Genomic DNA, 26,096 nt, shown 5'->3' on the forward strand with positions numbered 1-26,096 from the left:
ACTTGGTTTCTGTCCGACAGTGACGATATGCTTTGTTGACCGGGGTCCCCCAGGGGTCTGTACCTGGCCCACTCTTTTTGTCCCCTCTGCACCAAAATCTCTTTGCCGAAAATAGCTGATCTACTGTACTATCTCACGATGTGTTGCAATGCGACGGGTTGTGTGTTGGTGTGAGCTTTTTTGAGGCTGTTTTCGCGGAATACTTGCCTATTAACCTTGAACCTTGAACCTATTATGACAAGGCCAGAAAAGCGATGCTAATGAACGTGGTTAATTAGCATAAAATATGGCAACAAAGGCGTGATACTTGCTCCATTTAAAAGAATACATTCTCTTTATTATAAAGTCGTGACCTCTTAATTAGCCAAAATGCAAGAGCAGAATTACCTGTCAACAAGGAAGCACACTTCGCAATTTCTTCTCTAAAATAATTAACCCCCTTGACAGCTCTTCCGCCACTTCCCTATACACTGTCAAATCCTTAGAGTTTTGTTATAGAGCATCGCAGTTAAAGCCCCACCCCGTCTTCACTCTGGGGTCGGAAGCGTTTTCCTCATTCATTTCTTCCAAAGACATAAAGTATTTATTTAAACGTTTTTAAGCCTCGGACAAAGCCACCTCAGCTGGTGAGGAATCATGACAATATTCAAATTTTCTTTTATGCAACGATTAATTAGAAAGCTAAAAAAAAAGGGCAGGTACAAGCCTGTCATTATTTTAAAAATTGCGGAAACTACACTCCCAGAATGCATTGTGAATGACACTTGTTTCCTGAAATATGTCCCTTAAATCACACTCAGTTTAGTTATCCAGGCCAGCATATGGCCTGACATGTAGTGATTTTCATCTCTGTGGACGCTCTTATCGTCATCTTTAACATATTTGTAAAAGAAGGACAGTCACTCACGGATTTCTGCTGAAGTGCAATAATCCGCCGGGAAGACAGGGAGCAGTAAGCTACTTCCGCGGTAACCGCAAGATACATGAAAGAAGAAGAAGCTAGACCAATCACAGATGTCGATTTCACCGGATGTACAGTTTTAGCAGTATGGGTAATGCAGTTCTTATCCGTACGATCTTGATTAAAACGTGTTTTTACTAAAACTATAGTGATTGGATACATACTCGGGGGTTCTACAGGAGCATATAGAACCATTTTACAACCACCAGCCTAGTGATAAGTGTACATTGAATTGCTACGACTTTGTGGCTGATAATGAAAAACCCTATGGTGAAAATGAATTGGCTATTTACTTCGACACCTCACTGCGATGCTCTATAGAGTTTTGTGATATTTGTCGTGTTAACCGTTTGTGTGTTAGTTCCTTTTGTCCGCTGTGTTGGTTTGTCAGTTGGTTAGGTGTTAAATGTTTCATGGACCATGCACAATGGAAAACAAGCTTTGGGTTTTTTGTGACTTGATCATGCATGTTGGCGCTTTTAAGGTGCACACCATGCTTTTAAATGGATGCCCAATGAAATACATATCTATCTATGTTAATATATATTTTTAATACGTTTGTATAGATTTTTTTACATACAATAAACAATATACAATACAATACATATACTCACATACATTCACTCACGTTCACACACACATATACCCCCTGCACATGCGTTATTGAAAATAATAATACAAATAAAAATAGATTTTTTCCTTTCTTATCCATATGTTGTTATTACATTTACATAGCTGTCTCCATGGCACCCACATACATCCCCCAAAGCTGTTCAAAATCACTCCGTCTACCTCTAACTATATATGTCAACCTCTCCAGCCCCATGGAATTCATGAGTTCCCGATGCCACATCCTCAATGTTGGGGCTTCCACACTTTTCCAACATAATGCCACAGCTCTTCTAGCTTGAAGAAGACCAAAGTCAAACATTTTAATTTGCTTTGCTGAATGTATAAAGTTCCTTGGGTGAATTCCAAGTATACAGAGCTTGGCACTTAGTGGGATGGTCATTTTAAAGATTCCTGACAGACACGTTATGACTTCATTCCAAAATATCTGTATCTTAGGACACTCCCACATACAGTGAAATAAGGTACCTTTCTCAATTGAACATTTGGTACAGATATCTGGAATGTTGGCGGACATATGATGGAGTTTGACAGGAGTTATGTATGTTCTCATTAACCATTTATATTGGAGTAACTTAAACCTTGTATTAATTGTCTGTTTTTGTGCTTTTACACATGCCTGTTTCCACTCTGCGTCATCAATATCTCCCAGAATGTCCAATTTCCATGCATTTAATTTATCTGTTGCCGAATCAGTACTATATTCAACTAACAGGTTATACAGATATGGAACCACTCCCTTCTATACTTAACGTTTTCTCAAGTATTGAAAGGGGTGGAATACACATCACGTTGTCACATTTTGTTGACATAAAGCTTCTTAACTGAAAATACATATCTATCTATGTTAATATTACTCTTGGGTGTGTAAAGATGTAACCAAATGGACCCTTGTACACTCTCAGTCGGAGTTAAATGAACACTCACAGCACAGTGTGGAGTCCTGTGAGTGAGGGATGTGACGCTGTTCACCTCTAGAGGGTGCTAGAGCAGAGACTTGAAGGACAAAGAGAAGGGCATACAGGTGAAAATGCTTGATTATAAGCCTACTTGTGATTGTTGTGTCAAATCCATTATTATTTCAGATCTGGGGTTACACACACACACACACACACACACACACACACACACACACACACACACACACACATGTGTGTGTACCGAGTGTTGATATTATTTTATTGAGTGAGATACAAGACCAGGGTGAGTCTTGAGTTGCTGTAGATGCTGCTTTAGTTGTCATACATTTACAAAATACATTAGAATCATTTTAATTCTATCTATCTATGACATTATATCATTTTCTGGGTCATTTGGTCTTTCAATGTGTGAGAGGGGGCTGGCAGGGAGCTTCTAAAACATCTTCTAACCGTCAGTGGAAATTGTTTGAGAATTACTTTAAGGGAATAAAGGGGGGGAAAGATGAATTAGTGAGCTAATAGTAGCTTATAACAACTGAGGGACATACAGTATGGAAAATAGTAGATGGGAATGGATACAGCTGTTCATAAAATATAAATACAACAACAACAACAACAACAACAACAACAACAAAGGCATTCAAATTCAAGTTTTAGTTTCCAGCAGTGGTGGAAAGTAACTAAGTAGAGTACTTAAATACTGCACTTATTTACAATTTTGAGGTATTTGTACTTTACTTGAGTATTTCTGATTTCCAATACACTTCTACATCTCAGAGGCAAATATTGTACTTTTACTCCTCTACAATTATTTGAATTGTTACAAAACATACATTAACCACTTCAGCCCTATATACAGTATATTTTGGCAATTTGAAAATAGTCGATCTGCAAGCTCACAATGCATTGTGCGCTTGTGTATCTGCAATTTTCAATATATTTGTATACCAGGGTGCGCACTGGGAAGAAGCTAGATTCCATCTTGGAGAACTCCTCCCACCCCCTCCATCTAGAGATCACCAGTTACTGGAGTAAGAGAGGAAACGACCGCTTTACCTACCCAGTACGGAGATGTGAGAGATTAGGAAAATCTTTTGTACCGGCTGCCCTTAAGCTGTACAACGAGACACATAACGGACGCTTGAAAAGGTCTCCCTTCCTAACTTAGACTTCGGAACCATTGCTGTATTGACTCTAAGGAACAATTGCTGTATTGACTTTGAACTCTAAGGACCTTCCAGGAAGAGTGCTCAGGTGCGCCTTGCGGTGACACGCTTCCTAGTTTCTTCGTTTTTTTCGCACTGATTTTTGACACTGCACTATTAGGTTGTTAGTGTTGGTAGTTTCTGAGTATTTTTGCTTTGTTTAACAATGACAGTGAGATACTTGTTTGCACTAACTAGCATTGACTGCTATGGTCTCTTTTGCAAGACACTTTATGTATATATACTTATATATTATTCGCCCCCCTCTATTGATGCACCTTCTCCTTATTGTCTCCACCAGCCGAAGGCTGAGGGAGAGTATGTTTTCCCCTCCGTCCGTCCGTGTGTCCGTCCGTCCGTGCGTCCGTGCGTGCGTGCGTGTGTCCTCGCAGTTTGTGTGCAGCTAATCTCAGTCACCGTTGGCCCGATCGCTGCCAAAGTGAGCACACACATTCCCTGGATGCCAATCTAGAACCTCTGCCCCACATTTTTCAAATCAGCCTCATGGTGGCGCTATAACAGGCCGATTTGTGTGGCCTGGTTGGTACTGTACTGCTCTTGTCTTTGTTTTTTTTTTGTTTTTTTTTTCCCTCTTATCTATCTTTCTTACGTCTCTGTAACTTTGTAAATAACTGTATACTGCTGTGCTACTACTGGACAACTAAATTTCCCCCTTGGGATAATAAAGGTATCTATCTATCTATCTATCTATACATTTAGTACTTTCTACTTATAGTACTTAAAGTACATTTTGATGCCAATACTTTTGTACTTTTGCTCAAGTCAATTTTGAATTCCTGACTTTTACTTGTTACAGAGTATTTCTATATTGCAGTATTGATAATTTTACCTAAATAAGAAATGCGAGTACTTTTTCCACCACCGGTTTCCAGAGCAATTATCCTGGGCCTTTCCCAGGGAGAGTGGAGTTTGAGAGTGTAAACAATGTCTTGTTTGGCAGCAGAACGTTCACGGTCCAAGCGTCTGATGAGAGGCTCGAGTTAAAACCACAGCCATCTTTTGGCAGTTCAAACGAAGGCAACACCCAGGGATTATAGGGATGCCAGTCCAAACCAACGGACACATTTCTTATTTGGTCCATTTTAGTCTCAGGAAAGTGTGCTGTAAACACTCTTATATATAGGCTACGCATGAAATATTACGTTTCCAAAATATGAATGTGTCGCGATGCACGGCACAATCCAGCGTCTCGCCGTCGCCGCTACCGTGCGACACATGCTAATGACAAAGTTACAGCGCTGCTAATTAAATCTGAAGTGCCTTATCAACATAATCGCACTGATCTCATCATCTTCGGCAATTAAACCCACGCTCCGGAAGAATTTCGGGTTGTTAAATGTATCTTTTATAACGCCATCATAAAACAATTTACTGCGCTTTATTACAGGAACGTAGCTCAATCGTTTTTTGGACAACACTGTGGTTTGATATTTTGCACACAAAAAAAAAACACACAGAGTGCTAATTTTTGGAGATAGCGGCGTCTGTAATTAACCCATTTAGGCCTAAAATTATTGAATGCTTTAACCAGTGAAAAATAGCAGATATACAAGCTCACAGCGCGGCACCGAGTGCCGCGCTGCGAGCTTGTAGATCTGCTATTTTTGAAAAAGTCGTGAAAATGTGTGCAAATCTTTGAATATATATATTTTCAAAGCGAACGTTTGTAACTCAGATTTTGCTTCTGGGGGGTCCCTGGAACTAAATATTTTGACATGGGGGTCCGTGGCCAAATAAATATCATTTTGAGGGGTCCTTCACATGAAAAGGTTTGAGAACCACTGACATAGTAGTCTCTCAAGAACAGACTAACTGAGCTCCAGTTCAAGTGAAAAGGACCTTTTCTTTGACGATGGCTAGCCAGATTGCTGACACAGAAACATAGGTTTTTCAAAAAACCTTAGAAGGATTCAAAAGACACTTTATAGAATCGGGTCAAAATTCAAATTTTCACGATTTTTCAAAAATAGCAGATCTAAAAGCTTGCAGCTGTGAGCTTGTATATCTGCTATTTTTCAATTGTTAAAGCATAAAATAATGATACACAAAATGTGTGCCCGTTCTAAATGGCTTAAGTCCTGTCAAACCCCACCGTGGATTAAAGCGTTTGAACAACACCCAAAGAACCAGGGCACCCACAGCACTGCCAGCTGCTGTTGCACACATCCTGCTGTCTACATCAATCAGTGTTCACTCTTTAATTCTCCCCTGCTCTGTTTCAGTGGTTCTCAACCTTTTAAGGCCGCGACCCCCAAAATACTCATATTTTAACTTGGGACCCCCCCACCCTGAAGAGCACTAAGAGTTGAGGAATGACATTTTGTGTAACACGGTTGCGAGGCGTTGTGAGCATGTACTGTAGATCTGCTATTTTCACAATTTCAGCCTCTAATATTTGACAATTTGGCCAATGTTTCATTTGTCATTTTAGAGGTATTAAGAAGTCTTTAAATTATCACTTTAGAAATGTGCAGATACCCTCTATACACTTAAACTTTGTGTTGGTTTGTTTACTGTAGAGTGAGAAAACAACATTGCACATTAAGTTAATCATCTGGGGACCCCCCAAAATAAATCGAGGACCCCCCTTACCTGGCTGTCCTCAATTTATTTCTGCATAATGAGTACTTTCTACTTTTGGTACTTTACGGACAATTTGATACAAATACCTTTGTACTTTTACTCAAGTACTTGTAACAAATGTGAGTTATTTTTCCACCACTGCCTATATACCTTTCCTCTATACTGTAATCTCAAAGGGATTGCAATTCAGGAAACAAAATCAAAAAACAAACAAAAGCCCCATACACCTCTATATTCTCCCTCCACAGTAATGTTGTGTGTGTCCTCTGTGTCCTCTCCTCAGATGGACCCGGTCCAGAAGGCAGTGATGAGCCACACCTTCGGCCCTCCCTTGGTGAGGACGAAGCGACCCATCATCTCCTGCAATGTTTGTCAGATACGGTTCAACTCAGAGGTAGGAAACCTTCTAGTCATTTGAAGTCATACTGTACACAGTGTGGATTCCTCAATTAAAATGGTCAGATGGGAAAGTGTACATTTATCATTTGGTAAAGTGTTCGCATAAGAGTTAATTCACCCTAACAGGTCAACTTTTACACTTCGAATTCAAACTGGACGTGTGGTTGCGAGTCGCGAAGAATCAGCTGGGAAATGGATTCTTACCAGTCTTACCATTTATTGCGACGGAAGGCACATCTTGTCCACGTATCTCTGTCTGTAGGTCACGCCTGACACTGTGGTTCCCCTGACACATCACTGTGACATCACAGGTGATATCACAGGTGACATCACCTATGTAAAATTCCCCAGAATCCATTTTATGCCCATATATGAAGATCCCTGATGTCATCGATATACATCATCATGGCCAAGACATGGCCCATATCTGTGTGGCTGGTTCAGATAGGGATCTCCATATATAGGCATAAAAGGGATTGTATGTTGTGATGTCATGGGAACCACTCTAACGGATTATGGAGATCCCTTATGGCATCAATATTAAGCCCATATCCAACAGGACTTCATATGGGAATGCCCATATGGAGGAAGACAGCCCATATATGTGTGGCTGGTTCAGAAAAGGATCTCCAATTGTATGGGCACGAAAGGGATGTACCATATACAGTACATGGATCTCCATATATGGGTACCAGTGGTCTCCATATATGGGTAACTTGGCCGATATACATCACTGACCAGATGGCCAAGAATTGGTGCATGTCGCCCTGAGGCGTCTTACTAGTATTATATATTGTGATGTTGTCATGTGAAGCATGACCAATCCTGTCTGATTATATTGTCCAATCAGAAAAGGGACAGAAAAAGTCCATTGAACTCAATGGACTCAATAGTTTGCATTGCATTATCGACTAAAAGGAAAATCTAAAAGCTGTGTGTGCCACACCGTTGTAGTGACACAAAACATGACCTAAACGCGGGTTATAATTTGTGATTGACTGACTGCACTGCCGGGGCAGGTGAGAAACTCAGTCCGTAGTTTCTCGCCTCCACTTTTAGCCCTTGGAGGGGGAAAAAGAGACAGACGCACACAGACCACACTGTCTCATGGCCAATATCTGACACCATTTCGATGTCATTTCCCTGAAGCTGCACCTGTGCGCAGGGGCGTCAATTGGGTATGGCAGGGGTATGCAGCTGCCATACCCTGGGTCCAGGGGGGGAAAATAAAAGTTACTTTTAAATATAAATCCATGAATGTCTCTTTGTCTATCTGTTATTATGTTATTAAACTACAGTAAAATAACTACAAATGCAAAATGTTACAAAATGGTCACTTTAACAAGGTATTGTAATTATATTCTCCACACTTGTATTCTCCCCATCTTGACAAAATGGTATATTCCCAGGTTCAGCAGGTCAGCTGCACAGGTGCAATGCATTATTGTTAATTGTGGCACGTTTACTAACATGCCAAGTTTAGCTGCACTTGAACAACCATTCCAGGCTGCCATATCCAGCACAAGAAACCATAGAAACCTGTGTAAAAAACTGACAAAACACATTTTTTTCAACGCTGTCACAATAGAACCGTGTTATCCAAAATGTAATGCCTCTTTTCCATGAGGAATCCCATCTTTGCCATACCCTAGCTTTTGCTGAACTGACGCCTGTGCGTCCCTGACGCTTGGCTGAGCCGAGCGGGGCATGCCTGGGTCAGGGAACATAGTGGTAGGGTGCCTAGACCGCTAACAGGCCTTGAAAGTTGTCTAGGTTTCATCCGAAGGATGACTGTGAAGTAGGAACGACGAGGCACAGCTAATCCCGACGTGTCATCAAAGACGTCTCGAGAGCGGATGAGGCGCATTTTCTACATTTTTTGTGTCGACATGAGGGCACGGCTCCAAAATAACAGCGAGGAAACCGTAACTCAAGACGGAAATGATGAAACCTTAGAGCGAGGGTTTAAGTGTCCTTGTTAAAAAAAGCCCCCTTGGTGTTTAGTGATGTTTCACCCACGATAAATGAATAAATCATAACACTTGCCACAGTTAAATAGTGGCTGACCTAATAAATTACCTGATATACATGTGTGTGTTGTGTTCAAATACATATAGAAATATTAGTCATATCATGCACAACCTCCTGCTAGGTGCTTGGTTGAAATCATGTCCATACATAGAAAGAAGAGCCTGTACATTAGACTCAAATTAGACTCCACCATTTAATGTGACACATTTTTATTTTGTCACATGCGCACACATTTACATGGTCAACATTTTACATCACTTTCATCATCATAATAAGTCCATTTCAGTCCTCCGTGGTGTCATTCTTCCGGGTCGTGTATTCTGTCCATTTTTCAAGAAACAACTCTTCCTGTATCCTGACTGAGTCTATGTGTAAATCTCTCCATTACATACGTTTCCTCCACAATGCACAGCACAAGTTGGGTATTTCATATTTCCATAAACAATGACATCTTGTGCAGAGCTTTGTTGACCTGATGAAGATTAGCGTTGTCGCATTAAATGTTGGAACAGTAAGACTCTTTACTGCATGTATTGCTTTAGGAGCACAGGTACAGAACATTTAGTTATCATGTTACAGTTACAGTTACAGTGCTGTTAATTCATTTTGAAGTGCCTTATCAACATATCAAACTGATCTCAATATCTCGGCAATGAAATCCACCCATCCGGTAGAATTTGATTTGTTAAATGTAACTTTTATAACGATCATAGAATTACTCATTTGTTTGATCTGTATGATTTGGACTGGCATGGTTTTGTACGCCATTGGTTCTAAAAGTGGAGTTTGGGAACCCATAGGCGTTCTTGAGGGGGTTCCTAGATTCCCCAGATTGTTTATTATTGATAGTTAAGAACCAAATGGACACTTACGGATCTGTAACTCAGAGAGTGTACAAATGGAAACATTTGGACCCTTATGGGTCCATTTGGTTCCATTTGCACACCCTCAGAGTTATGGGGGTCCATGGCCTAACAGTGGGTCCTAAAAAAAAAAAAAAAATAACGTTTAGAATCACTGTTGCACAAATCCTTGTGGAAATCCATAAGCCCATCTCCTTAAACGCAGATTTAAATGATCACCCAGAGGCTCGGCTCGGTTGACCCTGAGGTACGGCGAGTTCTGGCATGGAAGTAAAATGACTCATTCCCTGGGCGCCCATATGCACCTTTGTCGTGCAACAAACCAAAGCTATTAAAAGTCAGCTCTAATTTTCCAATTGCAGACAGTGTGATGGGTTTTATTCTGTACCTGCTGAAACCCCGTGTTTATGGCCTCTGGTGTGACCTCTAAGCCAAACACCATTAAAATCGAGCGCAAGTTTGACATAAAAGTTGAGCCTAAAAATACCAGGACACGCAAGGGAACAAAGCAGCGAATGCCATGCCTCTAAATGGAGTACAGCGGGTGGGCAGCCGCCGGGGTCATCTGAGACTTGTTCAACACTGCCCTCTGCACTCTTCGGGGGTCTGGCTAATGATATTTACCAATGTTCACACTGCTCCCCGGCGTGTTCTCACATGGTTTGCGTAGCGATTATTTGTAAATGACTTTACCATCTATATTTGGATCCGTTACGTCTTTTTGAAAGGCGTATTGAATGTTGCATGGACTGTATATCTGCCTGCTTGTGGTTATGTCTGTGTGCTTGTGCGTGCATGGCTGCATGCATTATGCGTGTACATGCATGTGTGTGGATACAGGATAGGTGGGTACCAGGGACATCTGGTCATCTCAATGTAAACGTGCTGATTTTGTAATTGTTTTTGTAAAAATAACTTTTTTCCTATCAATTACTCACCCTATGGATATTTTTAGTTTTCTGTCGCATTTCTAAGCCAATAATTTGATGAGCAGCAGCAGTTCCCTATGGAGACACTCAGAGTGTCCTTTGTGTCCCCATAGGGAACTGCTGCTGTCGGTCATCAAACTATTGGCTTAGGAATGCGACAAAAACAAAAGAAAAATATATATACATGAATTCAAGTCTCCATAACTGAAAGGAAAAAAGTCATTTTGTGGGTGAACTATCCCTTTAAAGGAGTAGTTAACCACGAAAATGACTTTTCTTCCTATTGATTACTCATCCCATGGAGACTTGAGTTCAATAATATCTTTTTGTATTTGTCACATTCCTAAGACAAAATGTATTATAGTAGATTTACCCCCATTGATTCCGGATGGATACCCAAATGTATATTTGGGTCCCCATCCGGAATCAATGGGGGTACATTTATTCTAATCAAATTATTGTCTTAGGAATGCGACAAAATTAAAACCTAAAAATTATTGAAATCAAGTCTCCGTGGCATGAGTAATCAATAGGAAAAAAGTTAAGCGCTTTTAACCACTTTAACAACTTTCTACCTGCGTCCCTCTATTTTGGACATGTAAATTGTATTTTATTTTTCAAATAAGCCATTTGATAAGGTATATCAAATAGCTGAAATAGCCCTGAGAACATGGAAATTGATACAAATAGGTCCATAAGAGTTTTTGTCTGTCTGTGTGCATGCATGCGTTTGTGCGTGCATACGTGCGTGCGTACACGAAGTTCCGAACGTCTAATGACAAGCTGGCATGCCAGGGTGTGACGATGGCGGGCGACGTGTTCCCATGCGGTGACATAATTCAGAGCCACCTGTCTGTGGCGCCTCCTGCTAGCCGCGCCCCTCCTGCACCTGCTCCGCCACAGACAAGCACTTTCCACCGTAACCTGAGAGACCTGGGAGGCTTAAAGCAAAATGGACATTCTTTAATAATGAAAGAATACTCTGCTTACAGCACAATACTTGGCTTACACGCTCTGTTTGCACAGCGCCGCGGTTCAAAGACAAGGTCAGACACACACACACACTCTGTTCACTCCGATGGCAGAACACCGTTTGTTGGTTGATTTATATCTTACTGAAAATAGACGGTGTTTCTCAACCTTTTCAGGCCGTGATGCCCCCCAAAATAATCATATTTGAGCCCCACCCTGACAAGCACTTGGACTTGTAGTAATTGAGGCATTAAATATAGTTTGACTGGGTTTCACTCGTAAATATTGTGAAAATAGCTGATCTACCGGCAATTTTAACAATTGTTGCCTCTTTCTTATATTATTTGGCCCATGTTTGACCAGTTTTTATCGTACTGTATAGTTTGTTGATTACTTTTGATGCAGTCATGGTCTTTTTTCTTCTTCTTCGGGTATTAAAAAGGTCTTAAACAAATTGTCACCTGGAGACCCTCCAAAATAATATGGGGACCGACTGATAGGTTGAGAACCACTGAACTACTGCACAAGCTCACAAAATGTCACAACGGCATTGTGAGCTTGTAGATCTGCTATTTTTCAAGAATATTCCACCTGAATAGAGACACTAGGGTTCATCTTAGTTAAGTCGTCAGCTTGTCTAGTGCAGAGTTGCACGTGCAAAGTAAAAAGAAGTGTTTGCACTGATGGACGGCCAGCGGCCACGCAGAGGGGACGGCAAGGGGAGCGGGGGACCACACGTTGTAATTATAAAGATTGCAATTCATTTGCGGCCACAGAGGACAGATTAGCCTGCCAGCGTTCAGCCCCAGCTCTGCTGCAAGGGTGACGTCACACACACACACACACACACACACACACACACAGCCATGCTGCATTAGCCACCGTCACCACCGCAATGCCACAACGCTGGACACCGTCACTTTGTCTCTCTCTCTCTCTCTCTCTCTATCTCTCTCTCTCTCTCTCTCTCTCTCAGTTTCCCTGTTGTTCTCTCCCTCTCTTTTCTGTGTTTCTGGTTTCCCTCTCTGCACGGTATATCACCTGTCTCCCCCCCCTTTCTCTCTCTCTCTCTCTCTTTCACTCGCTCTCTCTCTCTGTCTCTCTCCGTCCTCTTCGACATGCAGAGTATGTTAGAGAGGCAGGGGGGCTGACATTTTTAAAAAGGGCCTTTTGGTGAAAATATTGAAAATAGCAGACCTCCAAGCTCACAACGCGTCGCAGCGTGAGCTTGGAGGTCGGCTGTTTTCATACTTGTTACCACACTAAACTATAAGCATAAAAAAGGCAATACTGGAGATGTGTACAGCATGGATTTCTACACAGAGAGGGCAATTCTTTCAACATAAGATACTGCATTCAAGTTCAGGAGAGTTTGGACAAGGCAATTCTCGTGAATGCTGCCTTCGGGTATGGCACGGAAAGAGGGCATTTGCACCATAGTAAAGACTGCATTCATGGTCTGAAAAGGGCACTTTTTTACAGACTGTTAAAAGGGCAGGGGCTCAAGCCCCTTTTCATGTCTATGTGTGCCTGCTCTACGTCTCTGTCTCTCCATTTCTGTCACTCTGGTCTCTTGTCTCTCTGTCTCTCTGTCTCTCTGTCTCTCTCTGTCTCTCTGCCTCTGCAGTCTCTGTTTCTCTGTGTCTCTCTGTCTCTCTGTCTCTCTCGTCTCTCTGTCTCTCTGTCTCTGCAGTCTCTGTGTCTCTCTCGTCTCTCTGTCTCTCGTCTCTCTGTCTCTGTGTCTCTGTATCTCTCTGTCTCTTCTTCCCATCCTCCTATCTCCTTCATGCTGCCTGCATGTGGGGCTGTACGATAGGTTTGGCTGCTAGACCAGCTCTCTCTGGTCCCTGTGCCTTTTGCTGCTTTATAGATAAAACATCAAAGCACATCCTGCTCTCCGAGAGGAGAAGGGAGGCAAAGGATTTCGGGGACATTCTCATCTCTCTCTCTCTCTCTCTCTCTCTCTCTCTCTCTCTCTCTCTCTCTCTCGCGCGCTCTCTCTCTCTCTCGCACGCACGCACGCACGCACATTCTTCTCTGTTCATTCATCTAAATCCCCCTCCTTTATAGGCTCTTTTCATAGTGTTTCCCGGCTCGTTTCACTTGTTCCAAGAATCTTGTCTCACTTTATCGTTCTTCAGTTCTCGTCCCCTGAAAGTCCAACTCCACGTCTGTACTCCACTTTATTTTCTATTATTCTACTGTTTCACACAAAATCAGCACAGTCAGCCGACAGAAAATTCAGCAACATAACCTCACATGGGGAGACTGAAAACAAAGGGCTTAACATGAAGTTCCTCTGAAACAATACGATGCAATAATAATGTAGGAAAAAGGATTAGTAATAAAAAAATTCTAATTAAGACAAAGAAAAGGGGAAGAAGTGAAAGTGTTAGACAACCATTATTTTTTATACAACAATAAATAATGGTTTGAGCCACTTGTGCAGTTTCCAGTTGCCAACATGGACAATTAAATATCAGCACCCTGACCTGTTTGACCAGACTGGAACAGAGCCTTCATTAGTGTCATTGGTAACACCTGTGAAGCAAGGAAGGAAGAGGCCTAATTTCTTTCCAATATGGCTGCAAAGCTCAGCATCTAATGACGTCTGCAGGCCTCACTTAAACTTCCTGGTTATTAAAGGGAAACTATAGGTAACTTTAAGCCTGTTTCTTTTATGTTATATGTTATATGTTATAACCAGTTATGCAATGATATTGCACCTTAGTTTGGCGATGTAGCTCTGCTGTGATAATCAAATTATCTGCTCGAACATGAGACATAATCTGATATATCACAACCCCCCAGAGCAAAGCATGATATACAGATAACATGCACATAACATTGAACCTTCAGTTGCATGATTTAAGAGATCACATCATAATCCATAGAACACAGAACAATCTGTAAACAATACATATAATATGAGTAACGACATTTACAAGGAGGAGGACGGGGAGGTGGAGGGATTTTTTAACACATACAGCTGCACAACCAGTAGTAACAGCTAAACATCTATAATGAACATAGAAAAGGAAGTTGCTTAAATAGAATGCTTGAGATGCATTGTGGGTAAGGGGGCATATGAGAATTAAGCTTGTGGCCTATGAGAATGAACATGAGGTGACGGACTGCTCTGGGAGTGTGAATGAATTAACTACTAGGCCTGTGCAAAAAAAATTGGGAAATTAACCTGAAGGTCAGAGTAAGTGCAGGTCCTAAAGGAACAGTTTTAGGTCATGAGGATGTCATGTTATGGCTAAAGCTAGCACATGCTGTAGGCCTGCAGCACAGCGATTTTTCTTTTTTCTTTTTTTTATGACTGTTGTGTTCTGTGTTTTCTGGCATCTTGACCAGAAACATGTTGTTGTAATGTAATAAATGTCAGAAAGATTGACTGACTTTATTTGGCTACATTGATTTGAAGTATATTATTCAACTTTTAATGTTTTATTTTGTTTAGAATTGTTTTTAAATGTTTCAATTTAAAAAAAGCTGTAATTTTTGGGGAAAAATCGCAATAATCGTGATTCGAATCGCAAATCGCAGGAAAACGCAATAATCGTGATATAATCGAATCGTCACCCTATGAATCGAAATCGAATCGGGAGGCCTATTAACTACTTAATGAAGAGGGGGTCCGGGGAGATAGCAACAACGCATCCTGCCTTCCACAAATAAAAGAACTACTGCAGGCTCCATTTTTTATATGTATATAGGTCTACATATTTTAGAAGTCATTTCCCTCTATCAGTCCACTACATTGTTGTACTGGGGTGTTTCCTTTCAGAAAGACTGGTTGTATTTTGGTTCTGTTCCACTGTTAATGTTGACATTCATCCTGTTTTTTTGTCAAGGGGAGCTGGCCAGGGCTCTTTATTGCTCCCTTTGAACTTCAAAGGGGTTGTGCACTGGGGTAATTGATTGGGCCATAAAAGTGTCAAGGGCTCGTTAGTGATTTCTCTTATCAATGAAAGTATCAAAGACAGCTACTTGTTTGATGCCTGTCATAGAGGGAAGGGAGAGGGGGGAATGTGTTTGTATACACATAGACTTACTTTAATGTGTTCCCCTTCACAGCCCATGCATAGTTCTTATTGCTTAATTTAAATACTCATGTAGGCAGCCTCATACCCAAACCAAGTTTGATTATGACTTTCCAAAGCCTGTGCTGTGTTGAAGCGGTGAAAGCCGCTTCCAAGGAGTGGCTATGTGTGTCCCCTACCTGTCCCGTGCATCTCTGCGCTGTGATTGGTTAGTTTTGTCTGTCCCGTACAATGTCCAGAATGAAGTGCATGTCCAGAATGAAGAATTGAGGTTTGGCCAAGCTTCACATGACAATTTGGCTCTCCAGACAAATCATTCATTCATTCAGAACTAGAACTAAAGCACATAGAAAGTAAAGATCACAGAATGTATAGATCTAGAACACAGAATACAAATTCACCGCTTCACTTCGAACCGAGGGTTTTTTTTTTTTTTTTTTTTTTTTACTTCTGGAGGTCAGTTTGCCATATGAGGAAGGGCAGCAGACATCGGGGTCCCTGATTGGCCAATCCATGGCATCAGTGTTGCAGATTGGCGAAGCTTTTGAGCTGCTATATAAGTGCCAAATGCACAAAGTTGCTCCATTCTTTTACATAGCAAGTTCATCCAATAGACTTTTCCAGAATGTGGTCCTGGGTGGTCCATCTGAAAAGAGGACCGAATAAAGCCAACCACGCTGCGGTGGCAGTGAGACACATGGTCTATTCATTTGGAGGGTATAACTACAACTGGGAGAACAATATTCAGTTTAGTGTGCACATCTTCAACACAGTGTCCCTGCGCTGGAAGATGTTGCCTTCATTCAGAGAATGTCCCCTCCAAGTTCCCTCCATGTGCCGTGGTCACACAGCTGTGCTCATGGAAGATGTTGTCTATATCTGGGGGGGTTATAAAGGCCATAACGAGTACTGCAACAGTGCGCTTTATGCATTTGATGTTGACGCACACAGATGGCTCGAAACCAAGGTTTCTGGGACTGTTCCTCGGGCGAGGGAAGGCCACACCGCCTGTGTCTTCGGTAAGGCCATGTATATCCATGGAGGATTCGACACGTATCTCAGAAGAAAGTTTGTTAGCGTCTACAAGCTGGAGACCTCCACAATGGTCTGGTCTTCCATTAAGTCCATAGACCAACCTTTATATTTAGAAGGTCTCTCTGGCACCATCATCGGGACTAAGATGTTTGTGTTTGGCTACTATCAGGTCTCAAAAAAGACAAAGACAAAAAAGGCAACATACACCACCAACATCGGAGTGTTTGACATGGAGGCAGAGAACTGGCTGAGCACTCCTTCTGCACCGCTTCCAGAAGGACGCTGGGGTCGTTCAGCCTTTGCCTACAACGGAGAGCTGTACATATTTAGTAGTCAAACGTGGGGTGAGGGCATCAACGACAATCACATGTGGAAATTCAATCCAGAGACCTTCTCCTGGAAGCAAGTGGTTGAGCCCAAAGGGAAACTCCCAACGAGTAAGAAGACGCCTCCGACGTGCTGTTGCATGGTGGGGGATCGTCTCGTCCTCTTCGGAACACAGACAAGTGTCGATAACCTGTACATTTTAGACTTGCGTCCCAGTCTGAAGACGTTATGCAAGGTAGCAGCCATTCACTATGGTCTCGAGCAGTCGGGACTACCACACAACATCAGGTGGGAACTGGCAGCCATGAACACCAGATAAAGTCACATTGACCACGAAAAAGCATGCCCACCATACCCTAAATTGCCATGGTATACATTTAAATGGTAACAGCGAGCTCCAACCAATCAGAGAATTAATTTTATGCATAACGCTGAACATTTTTTGTTAATCAGATTTTACGTACAACAAACTTTGAGCCCATTGTGCCAAGATGTAGGCCAGATGTAGGTCACGCTGCAGTTTATGTTTGACAATCAATGAAAGCATCAAAGACAACTACCTGTTTGATGCATGTCATAGAGGGAAGGGAGAGGGGGGGGTGTTTACATAGACTTGCCTAGTTCCCCTTTAATGTTTTCCCCTTCACAGCCCATTTCCAAAGCCTTCCTGTGCTGGGGTCTTTATTCTGGAGGTCAGTTTACCATATGAGGAAGGGCAGCGGACATCGGAGTCCCTGATTGGCCAATCCATGGCATCAGTGTTGCAGATTGGCGAAGCTTTTGAGCTGCTATAGCAATATAAGTGCCAACATGCACAAAGTCGCTCCATTCTTTTACATAGCAAGTTCATACAATTGAGTTTTCCAGAATGTGGTCCTGGGTGGTCCATCTGAAAAGAGGACCGAGTAAAGCCAACCACGCTGCGCTGGCAGTGAGACACATGGTCTATTCATTTGGAGGGTACAACTGGGAGACCAATATTCAGTTTAGTGTGCACATCTTCAACACAGTGTCCCTGCGCTGGAAGATGTTGCCTTCATCAACTGGAAGAGAATGTCCCCTCCAAGTTCCCTCCATGTGCCGTGGTCACACAGCTGTGCTCATGGAAGATGTTGTCTATATCTGGGGGGGTTGTAAAAGCCATAACGAGTACTGCAACGCGCTTTATGCATTTGATGTTGACGCACACAGATGGCTCGAAACCAATGTTTCTGGGACTGTTCCTCGGGCGAGGGAAGGCCACACCGCCTGTGTCTTTGGTAAGGCCATGTATATCCATGGAGGATTCGTCACACCAAACATTTGTTTGGACGCTAACACAAAGTTTGTTAGCGTCCACAAGCTGGACACCACCACAATGGTCTGGTCTTCCATTAACTCCCTAGACAGAACTTTAGAAGGTTTCTCTGCCACCATCATCGGGACTAAGATGTTTGTGTTTGGCTACTGCCAGGTCTCAAAAGGGATACGGGGAATAAATGCAACATACACCACCGACATCGGAGTGTTTGACATGGAGGCCGAGAGCTGGCTGAGCACGCCTTCTGTACCGCTTCCAGAAGGATGCTGGGGTCGTTCAGCCTTTGCCTACAACGGAGAGCTGTACATATTTAGTAGTAAAACGTGGGGTGAGGGCTTCAACGACAATCACATGTGGAAATTCAATCCAGAGACCTTCTCCTGGAAGCAAGTGGTTGAGCCCAAAGGGAAACTCCCAACGAGTAAGAAGACGCCTACGACGTGCTGGTGCATGGTGGGGGATCGTCTCGTCCTCTTCGGAACACAGACAAGTGTCGATAACCTGTACATTTTAGACTTGCGTCCCAGTCTGAAGACGTTATGCAAGGTAGCAGCCATTCAGTACGGTCTCGAGCAGTCGGGACTTCCACACAACATCAGGTGGGAACTGTCAGCCATGAACACCAGATAAAGTCACATTGACCACGAAAAAGCATGCCCACCATACCCTAAATTGCCATGGTATACATTTAAATGGTAACAGCGAGCTCCAACCAATCAGAGAATTAATTTTATGCATAACGCTGAACATTTTTTGTTAATCAGATTTTACGTACAACAAACTTTGAGCCCATTGTGCCAAGATGTAGGCCAGATGTAGGTCACGCTGCAGTTTATGTTTGACAATCAATGAAAGCATCAAAGACAACTACCTGTTTGATGCCTGTCATAGAGGGAAGGGAGAGGGGGGGGTGTTTACATAGACTTGCCTAGTTCCCCTTTAATGTTTTCCCCTTCACAGCCCATTTCCAAAGCCTTCCTGTGCTGGGGTCTTTATTCTGGAGGTCAGTTTACCATATGAGGAAGGGCAGCAGACATCGGAGTCCCTGATTGGCCAATCCATGGCATCAGTGTTGCAGATTGGCGAAGCTTTTGAGCTGCTATAGCAATATAAGTGCCAACATGCACAAAGTCGCTCCATTCTTTTACATAGCAAGTTCATACAATTGAGTTTTCCAGAATGTGGTCCTGGGTGGTCCATCTGAAAAGAGGACCGAGTAAAGCCAACCACGCTGCGCTGGCAGTGAGACACATGGTCTATTCATTTGGAGGGTACAACTGGGAGACCAATATTCAGTTTAGTGTGCACATCTTCAACTCAGTGTCCCTGCGCTGGAAGATGTTGCCTTCATCAACTGGAAGAGAATGTCCCCTCCAAGTTCCCTCCATGTGCCGTGGTCACACAGCTGTGCTCATGGAAGATGTTGTCTATATCTGGGGGGGTTGTAAAAGCCATAACGAGTACTGCAACGCGCTTTATGCATTTGATGTTGACGCACACAGATGGCTCGAAACCAATGTTTCTGGGACTGTTCCTCGGGCGAGGGAAGGCCACACCGCCTGTGTCTTTGGTAAGGCCATGTATATCCATGGAGGATTCGTCACACCAAACATTTGTTTGGACGCTAACACAAAGTTTGTTAGCGTCCACAAGCTGGACACCACCACAATGGTCTGGTCTTCCATTAACTCCCTAGACAGAACTTTAGAAGGTTTCTCTGCCACCATCATCGGGACTAAGATGTTTGTGTTTGGCTACTGCCAGGTCTCAAAAGGGATACGGGGAATAAATGCAACATACACCACCGACATCGGAGTGTTTGACATGGAGGCCGAGAGCTGGCTGAGCACGCCTTCTGTACCGCTTCCAGAAGGATGCTGGGGTCGTTCAGCCTTTGCCTACAACGGAGAGCTGTACGTATTTAGTAGTAAAACGTGGGGTGAGGGCTTCAACGACAATCACATGTGGAAATTCAATCCAGAGACCTTCTCCTGGAAGCAAGTGGTTGAGCCCAAAGGGAAACTCCCAACGAGTAAGAAGACGCCTACTACGTGCTGGTGCATGGTGGGGGATCGTCTCGTCCTCTTCGGAACACAGACAAGTGTCGATAACCTGTACATTTTAGACCTGCGTCCCAGTCTGAAGACGTTATGCAAGGTAGCAGCCATTCAGTACGGTCTCGAGCAGTCGGGACTTCCACACAACATCAGGTGGGAACTGTCAGCCATGAATACCAGATAAAGTCACATTGACCACGAAAAAGCATGCCCACCATACCCTAAATTGCCATGGTATACATTTAAATGGTAACAGCGAGCTCCAACCAATCAGAGAATTAATTTTATGCATAACGCTGAACATTTTTTGTTAATCAGATTTTACGTACAACAAACTTTGAGCCCATTGTGCCAAGATGTAGGCCAGATGTAGGTCACGCTGCAGTTTATGTTTGACAATCAATGAAAGCATCAAAGACAACTACCTGTTTGATGCCTGTCATAGAGGGAAGGGAGAGGGGGGGATGTGTTTACATAGACTTGCCTAGTTCCCCTTTAATGTTTTCCCCTTCACAGCCCATTTCCAAAGCCGTCCTGTGCTCGGGTCTTTATTCTGGAGGTCAGTTTACCATATGAGGAAGGGCAGCAGACATCGGAGTCCCTGATTGGCCAATCCATGGCATCAGTGTTGCAGATTGGCGAAGCTTTTGAGCTGCTATAGCAATATAAGTGCCAACATGCACAAAGTCGCTCCATTCTTTTACATAGCAAGTTCAACCAATTGAGTTTTCCAGAATGTGGTCTTGGGTCGTCCATCTGAAAAGAGGACCGAGTAAAGCCAACCACGCTGCGGTGGCAGTGAGACACATGGTCTATTCATTTGGAGGGTACAACTGGGAGACCAATATTCAGTTTAGTGTGCACATCTTCAACACAGTGTCCCTGCGCTGGAAGATGTTGCCTTCATCAACTGGAAGAGAATGTCCCCTCCAAGTTACCTCCATGTGCCGTGGTCACACAGCTGTGCTCATGGAAGATGTTGTCTATATCTGGGGGGGTTGTAAACGCCTTAAAGAGTACTGCAATGCGCTTTATGCATTTGATGTTGACGCACACAGATGGCTCGAAACCAAGGTTTCTGGGACTGTTCCTCGGGCGAGGGAAGGCCACACCGCCTGTGTCTTTGGTAAGGCCATGTATATCCATGGAGGATTCGTCACACCAAACATTTGTTTGGACGCTAACACAAAGTTTGTTAGCGTCCACAAGCTGGACACCACCACAATGGTCTGGTCTTCCATTAACTCCCTAGACAGAACTTTAGAAGGTTTCTCTGCCACCATCATCGGGACTAAGATGTTTGTGTTTGGCTACTGCCAGGTCTCTGGCAGTAGGGGAATAAATGCAACATACACCACCGACATCGGAGTGTTTGACATGGAGGCCGAGAGCTGGCTGAGCACGCCTTCTGTACCGCTTCCAGAAGGACGCTGGGCTCGTTCAGCCTTTGCCTACAACGGAGAGCTGTACGTATTTAGTAGTCAAACGTGGGGTGAGGGCATCAACGACAATCACATGTGGAAATTCAATCCAGAGACCTTCTCCTGGAAGCAAGTGGTTGAGCCCAAAGGGAAACTCCCAACGAGTAAGAAGACGCCTACGACGTGCTGGAGCATGGTGGGGGATCGTCTCGTCCTCTTCGGAACACAGACAAGTGTCGATAACCTGTACATTTTAGACCTGCGTCCCAGTCTGAAGACGTTATGCAAGGTAGCAGCCATTCAGTACGGTCTCGAGCAGTCGGGACTTCCACACAACATCAGGTGGGAACTGTCAGACATGAATACCAGATAAAGTCACATTGCCCGCAAAGGAGCGCATCCACCATACCTTACATTGCCATGGTATACATTTAAATGTTAACAGCGAGCTCCACCAATCAGAGAACTTATTTTATGCATAACTCTGAAATTGTTTTGTTGATCTGATTTTACGTACGACAAACCTTTTTGGGGGGGCTTTTCTTTTTGTGCCTTTATTGATAGGACAGTAGACTGACAGGAAATGGGGGGGAGAGATGGGGAGTGACACGCGGCAAAGGCCGTCCGGATCAGGAATCGAACCGCCGCCGCCGCCAGGCATCCATGCCTATGTGGCAAAACCTACATGGTATGCTCCCGGACCAGTATGTAGGCCACGCTTCAGCGCCGGCGGCCTGTAAACGCATACTACACAGTCTGCGTGAGGCCCTGCGACCAAAAAGGCCCCCACCGCCCCCTCCTCTGCAGAAAAGAACTAGTGCTGCACGGTTAATCGTTTTCAAACCGAAATCGCGATGTGAAATCTCGCGATTAGCGAATCGCAAAGACCGCGGTTTTCTGCAAAGCAGACTTCCCAAGCAATATGGAGACATTTAAATTTTTGAAATCCCTTCATAATTGACTAAGCATCAAATCAAGCTGTGGTGACTTGCTTTGCTTCCACGCATCGCCGCACTGCTGAAAGTGAAAGTGAATGTGATGTTTTGGCACAGACAGTGGCTCCGGCCATAGCCGTGGGAACTAGGGGTGCTGCAGGTGCTCCAGCACCCCTATGGGGAAGTTTTCATTTTTTATTTAAATAAGAAAAGAACAAATCAAACATAGCAAAAATTTGTTGCCTGTTGTTGTCGTTTTTTATTTATTCATTTATATATATATTTTTTTTGGGGGGAGGCGGAGGATTTAGTGCTATATGTATATTTACAAATGATATAGCCTACTATAATATGTTTCAGATCATCGCCTTGGCATAGCCTACATCTATGCTTATTTGGGGGTATTTGTCCAGTCCTTAGTTAAGTTAGGCTATTTGATGCTACATTGCATGACGATTCTGCAATTTGGCCTATTTATATTTAAAAAAAAAATAGAATTAAACCCATTATAAAATGGATTAAAAAATGGTAAAAAATCACACCCGTGTGAACTGAGCGGTGGTTTACCCACCAACCACCCCCCCTCCCCCCTTCCCCCCTGTGTGTGTGTGTGTGTGTGTGTGTGTGTGTGTGTGTGTCTGGCCTGGCCTGAACAACAGCGCCCCTCCCTTAACATGTGTGGTCATAAAAGGTACTGCAGGCCTGCAGGCTACATACAGACAGACACACACGCACACACGCACGCATACACACACGGCCACGTATAGGAGACGGTGTAACCACCGCTCAAAAATATTATAATTTTTTCGCGGGCGCCTTAATTTACGTTAGGGCCTGGAAATCTTTTGGGAACCGGACAAAGCCAGATGTTAGAGACATGTGTACAGAGAGGGTGACATACAGTAGTGTTGAGTCCCTTTATGTCCCCTCAGAGCTCTCTGCTGTGTTAAGGGGAGCACACACTGGACGCGGGCGGCTGCGCAGCGTCGCGGTATCGATGCACGTGAAGTGCCGTGCGGTAACACCAACTGGATGCGGCGCGCTGCCACACAGCACATCCATTTCCACCGGTGGGGAGAACCATGGGAGAAATGTTTACCGCGCGGCAACGCTGGAAAAATAGAACAGCGGCGCATCGGCGCGGCAGGCGAGGCGGCAGACCCGCGGCTGCGCGCGTCTGACGCCGCAGGTGTGGGTTAGTTCATTGAAAATAATGGGGCCGTATTTTTTGACGCGCCGCCTCCGCGTCCGGTGTGTGTGTTCCCTTAGAGTGTTCACAAGACTCCCTCTCCTTCACGCCTAATTTCCCAATTCATACTTCGTCGCGCGACGTTACCACGCGCCCGAAAACAGCTCGTTGTGAGCTTGTAGGTCTGCTGTTTCCGGCGTGCGATACCATCATGCAACGGGGCATAAATTATAAGCTTAATCCGAGGGGCTGTGGAGAACAGCAGTCTGAAATCCCCCCCCTCTCCAGGAGTTGGGTTACACAGGCTAGGGCTATATCTGTCTCTCTGTCATCACCAATCAGGCCTGGGGCTATATGGGTAACTCTCTCATCTGCAGTTAATGCCCGGGGCTCAAAGAGGCATCCCTGACATCTCCCAGCCGTCCCGCGGCCCTCATTAGCCCCCTTTTTACACAGTACGTTCAAGGGGGGAATGTCGCCCCCATCGTTCCGCCTCTGCTGTTATGCACAAAAGATATGGGACGCGGAATGGAGGCGCATGTCGTTCCAGCCCCCGCGAACGCTGGCAAGTGGTCGCAAAGTCAAATTGATGTCTTGTGTGAAAAGGGACAGCCGACATCATGCAGGGCGGGACAGGGTTGTGACGTCTATACAAAGACCAGTGTAGAGAGAATGTATGTGCTGTTGGCACACTGTTTGCTTCTGTTTTTGGGCGGTGCTAGCCGCTCTTACATCTGGCTTTGTGCGTACTAGAGCAGGAGTTTTCAATTTGTATTTACTCGGGGCACCCCTGTAAATAACCTCTGCACCTCCAAGGCACCCCTGAATTACACTTTTTTAGTTTAGTTTTAGTTCGTTTTTTTTTTAGTAGTTTAGTTTTTAGAGTTGGCCGTAGTTGGAATAAGAACAGTGCAAATCAGGTCTGTTTTACTAAGCATGGTGAAATGATATTGATGAATTCCAAATGGCATCACGGCACCCTAGGGTGCCAGGGCACCCACTTTGGGAAGCCCTGCACGAGGGGATCCTTACCCTTCTACTCACCAGTCCCATCTCTAAACTGGATAAATACCCACATATAAGCTGTATTCCAATCCGAAGGGTTTGCACTTTGAAGTGCGCATTTGAAGGGCTATGACGTCACTGGTCACAGATCTACAAGCTCACAATGCGTCGCAACGCAACGCATTGTGAGCTTGTAGATTGCTATTTGGCGCGGCCCAGTGACGTCATAGCCCTTCAAATGCGCACTTCAAAGTGCGAACCCTTCGGATTGGAATTCAGCTATAGCCTTATATATGCCTCAATATTATGATGTCACCCTTTGACCCTCTCTGATTGGCTACGGTTATACCCGGCCCGTGGCCCGTGATTGGCTACGGGCCTAAACACAGATGGACACGGTTTCCAGGTATTTATAGACAGTTATGTCCCGCAAAGTAATCTATGACACCACAATAATTACATCATACATTAGTATTTACTCTCAATTCACAAGGGGTGTGATTTCTTTCATATGCATTCATGGTGGGATATTGTATTGTCTCTGGGACTGTGAGACTGTTTTCTTCTGTATAGTGCAGGTTACTGTATATTCTATACCAGGGGTCTTCAACAGGGGGTACGGGACCCCTAGGGGGTCCCCAGAGTTACTACAGGGGGTCCGCCAAATCTTTGTAATAGGATAACTATTTTAAATGAACAACTTTAACCCTCACATCCCAAAAATAGCGGATCTACAAGCTCTCAACGCCTCGCAACGCGAGGCGTTGAGAGCTTGTAGATCCACTATTTTTGGCAAATAGGTTTGGTGTAGAGGTAAAAAAAAAGAGGAGACCAAATTGACTTAAAGGGATATTCCACTTTCAACAGGGAGCAGTGGTAAGGCCTCTCTCCACACATACAAACCCATTGTAACTTCAAACTGCATTTAAACCATGATAGATTCATTAAAACACTCACTATTTTTTCTGGTGACTCATTTTTCAGGCCGTGTTTTTTCGATAACTTTTTTCATTTATTTTTAATAATTATTTGGCAAAATGGAAAAAAATAAATAATAATTATTAAAAATAAATGAAAAAAGTTATCGAAAAAACACGGCCTGCTCACATATTAGGAGGGTAGTTTGAGTCACCAGAAAAAAATAATGGGTGTTTTTAATGAATCTATCATGGTTAAAATGAAGTTTGAAGTTACAATGGGTGTGTGTGGGGAGAGGCCCTTGGCCTGGAGGGCCTGGTAACATTTACATCAAATATCTAAATAT

At 43.7% G+C, this 26,096-nt stretch overlaps 1 protein-coding gene across 1 annotated transcript in view; it reads left to right on the top strand.

Moving 5' to 3' along the window:
• LOC308286886 (zinc finger protein 385A-like) overlaps window positions 1-26,096 on the top strand; it is a gene marked incomplete at both ends in the record, with an annotated part of 103,825 nt that overhangs the window by 66,406 nt on the left and 11,323 nt on the right. The window contains one exon of the mRNA XM_080728009.1: window positions 6,604-6,714. Within this exon, the coding sequence (XP_080584135.1) occupies window positions 6,604-6,714 (111 nt within the window). The remainder of the gene's footprint in view (window positions 1-6,603; window positions 6,715-26,096) is intronic.

Source organism: Nannobrachium achirus, assembly GCF_963921795.1.
Source record: "Nannobrachium achirus genome assembly, chromosome: 6".
Taxonomy (NCBI): domain Eukaryota; kingdom Metazoa; phylum Chordata; class Actinopteri; order Myctophiformes; family Myctophidae; genus Nannobrachium; species Nannobrachium achirus.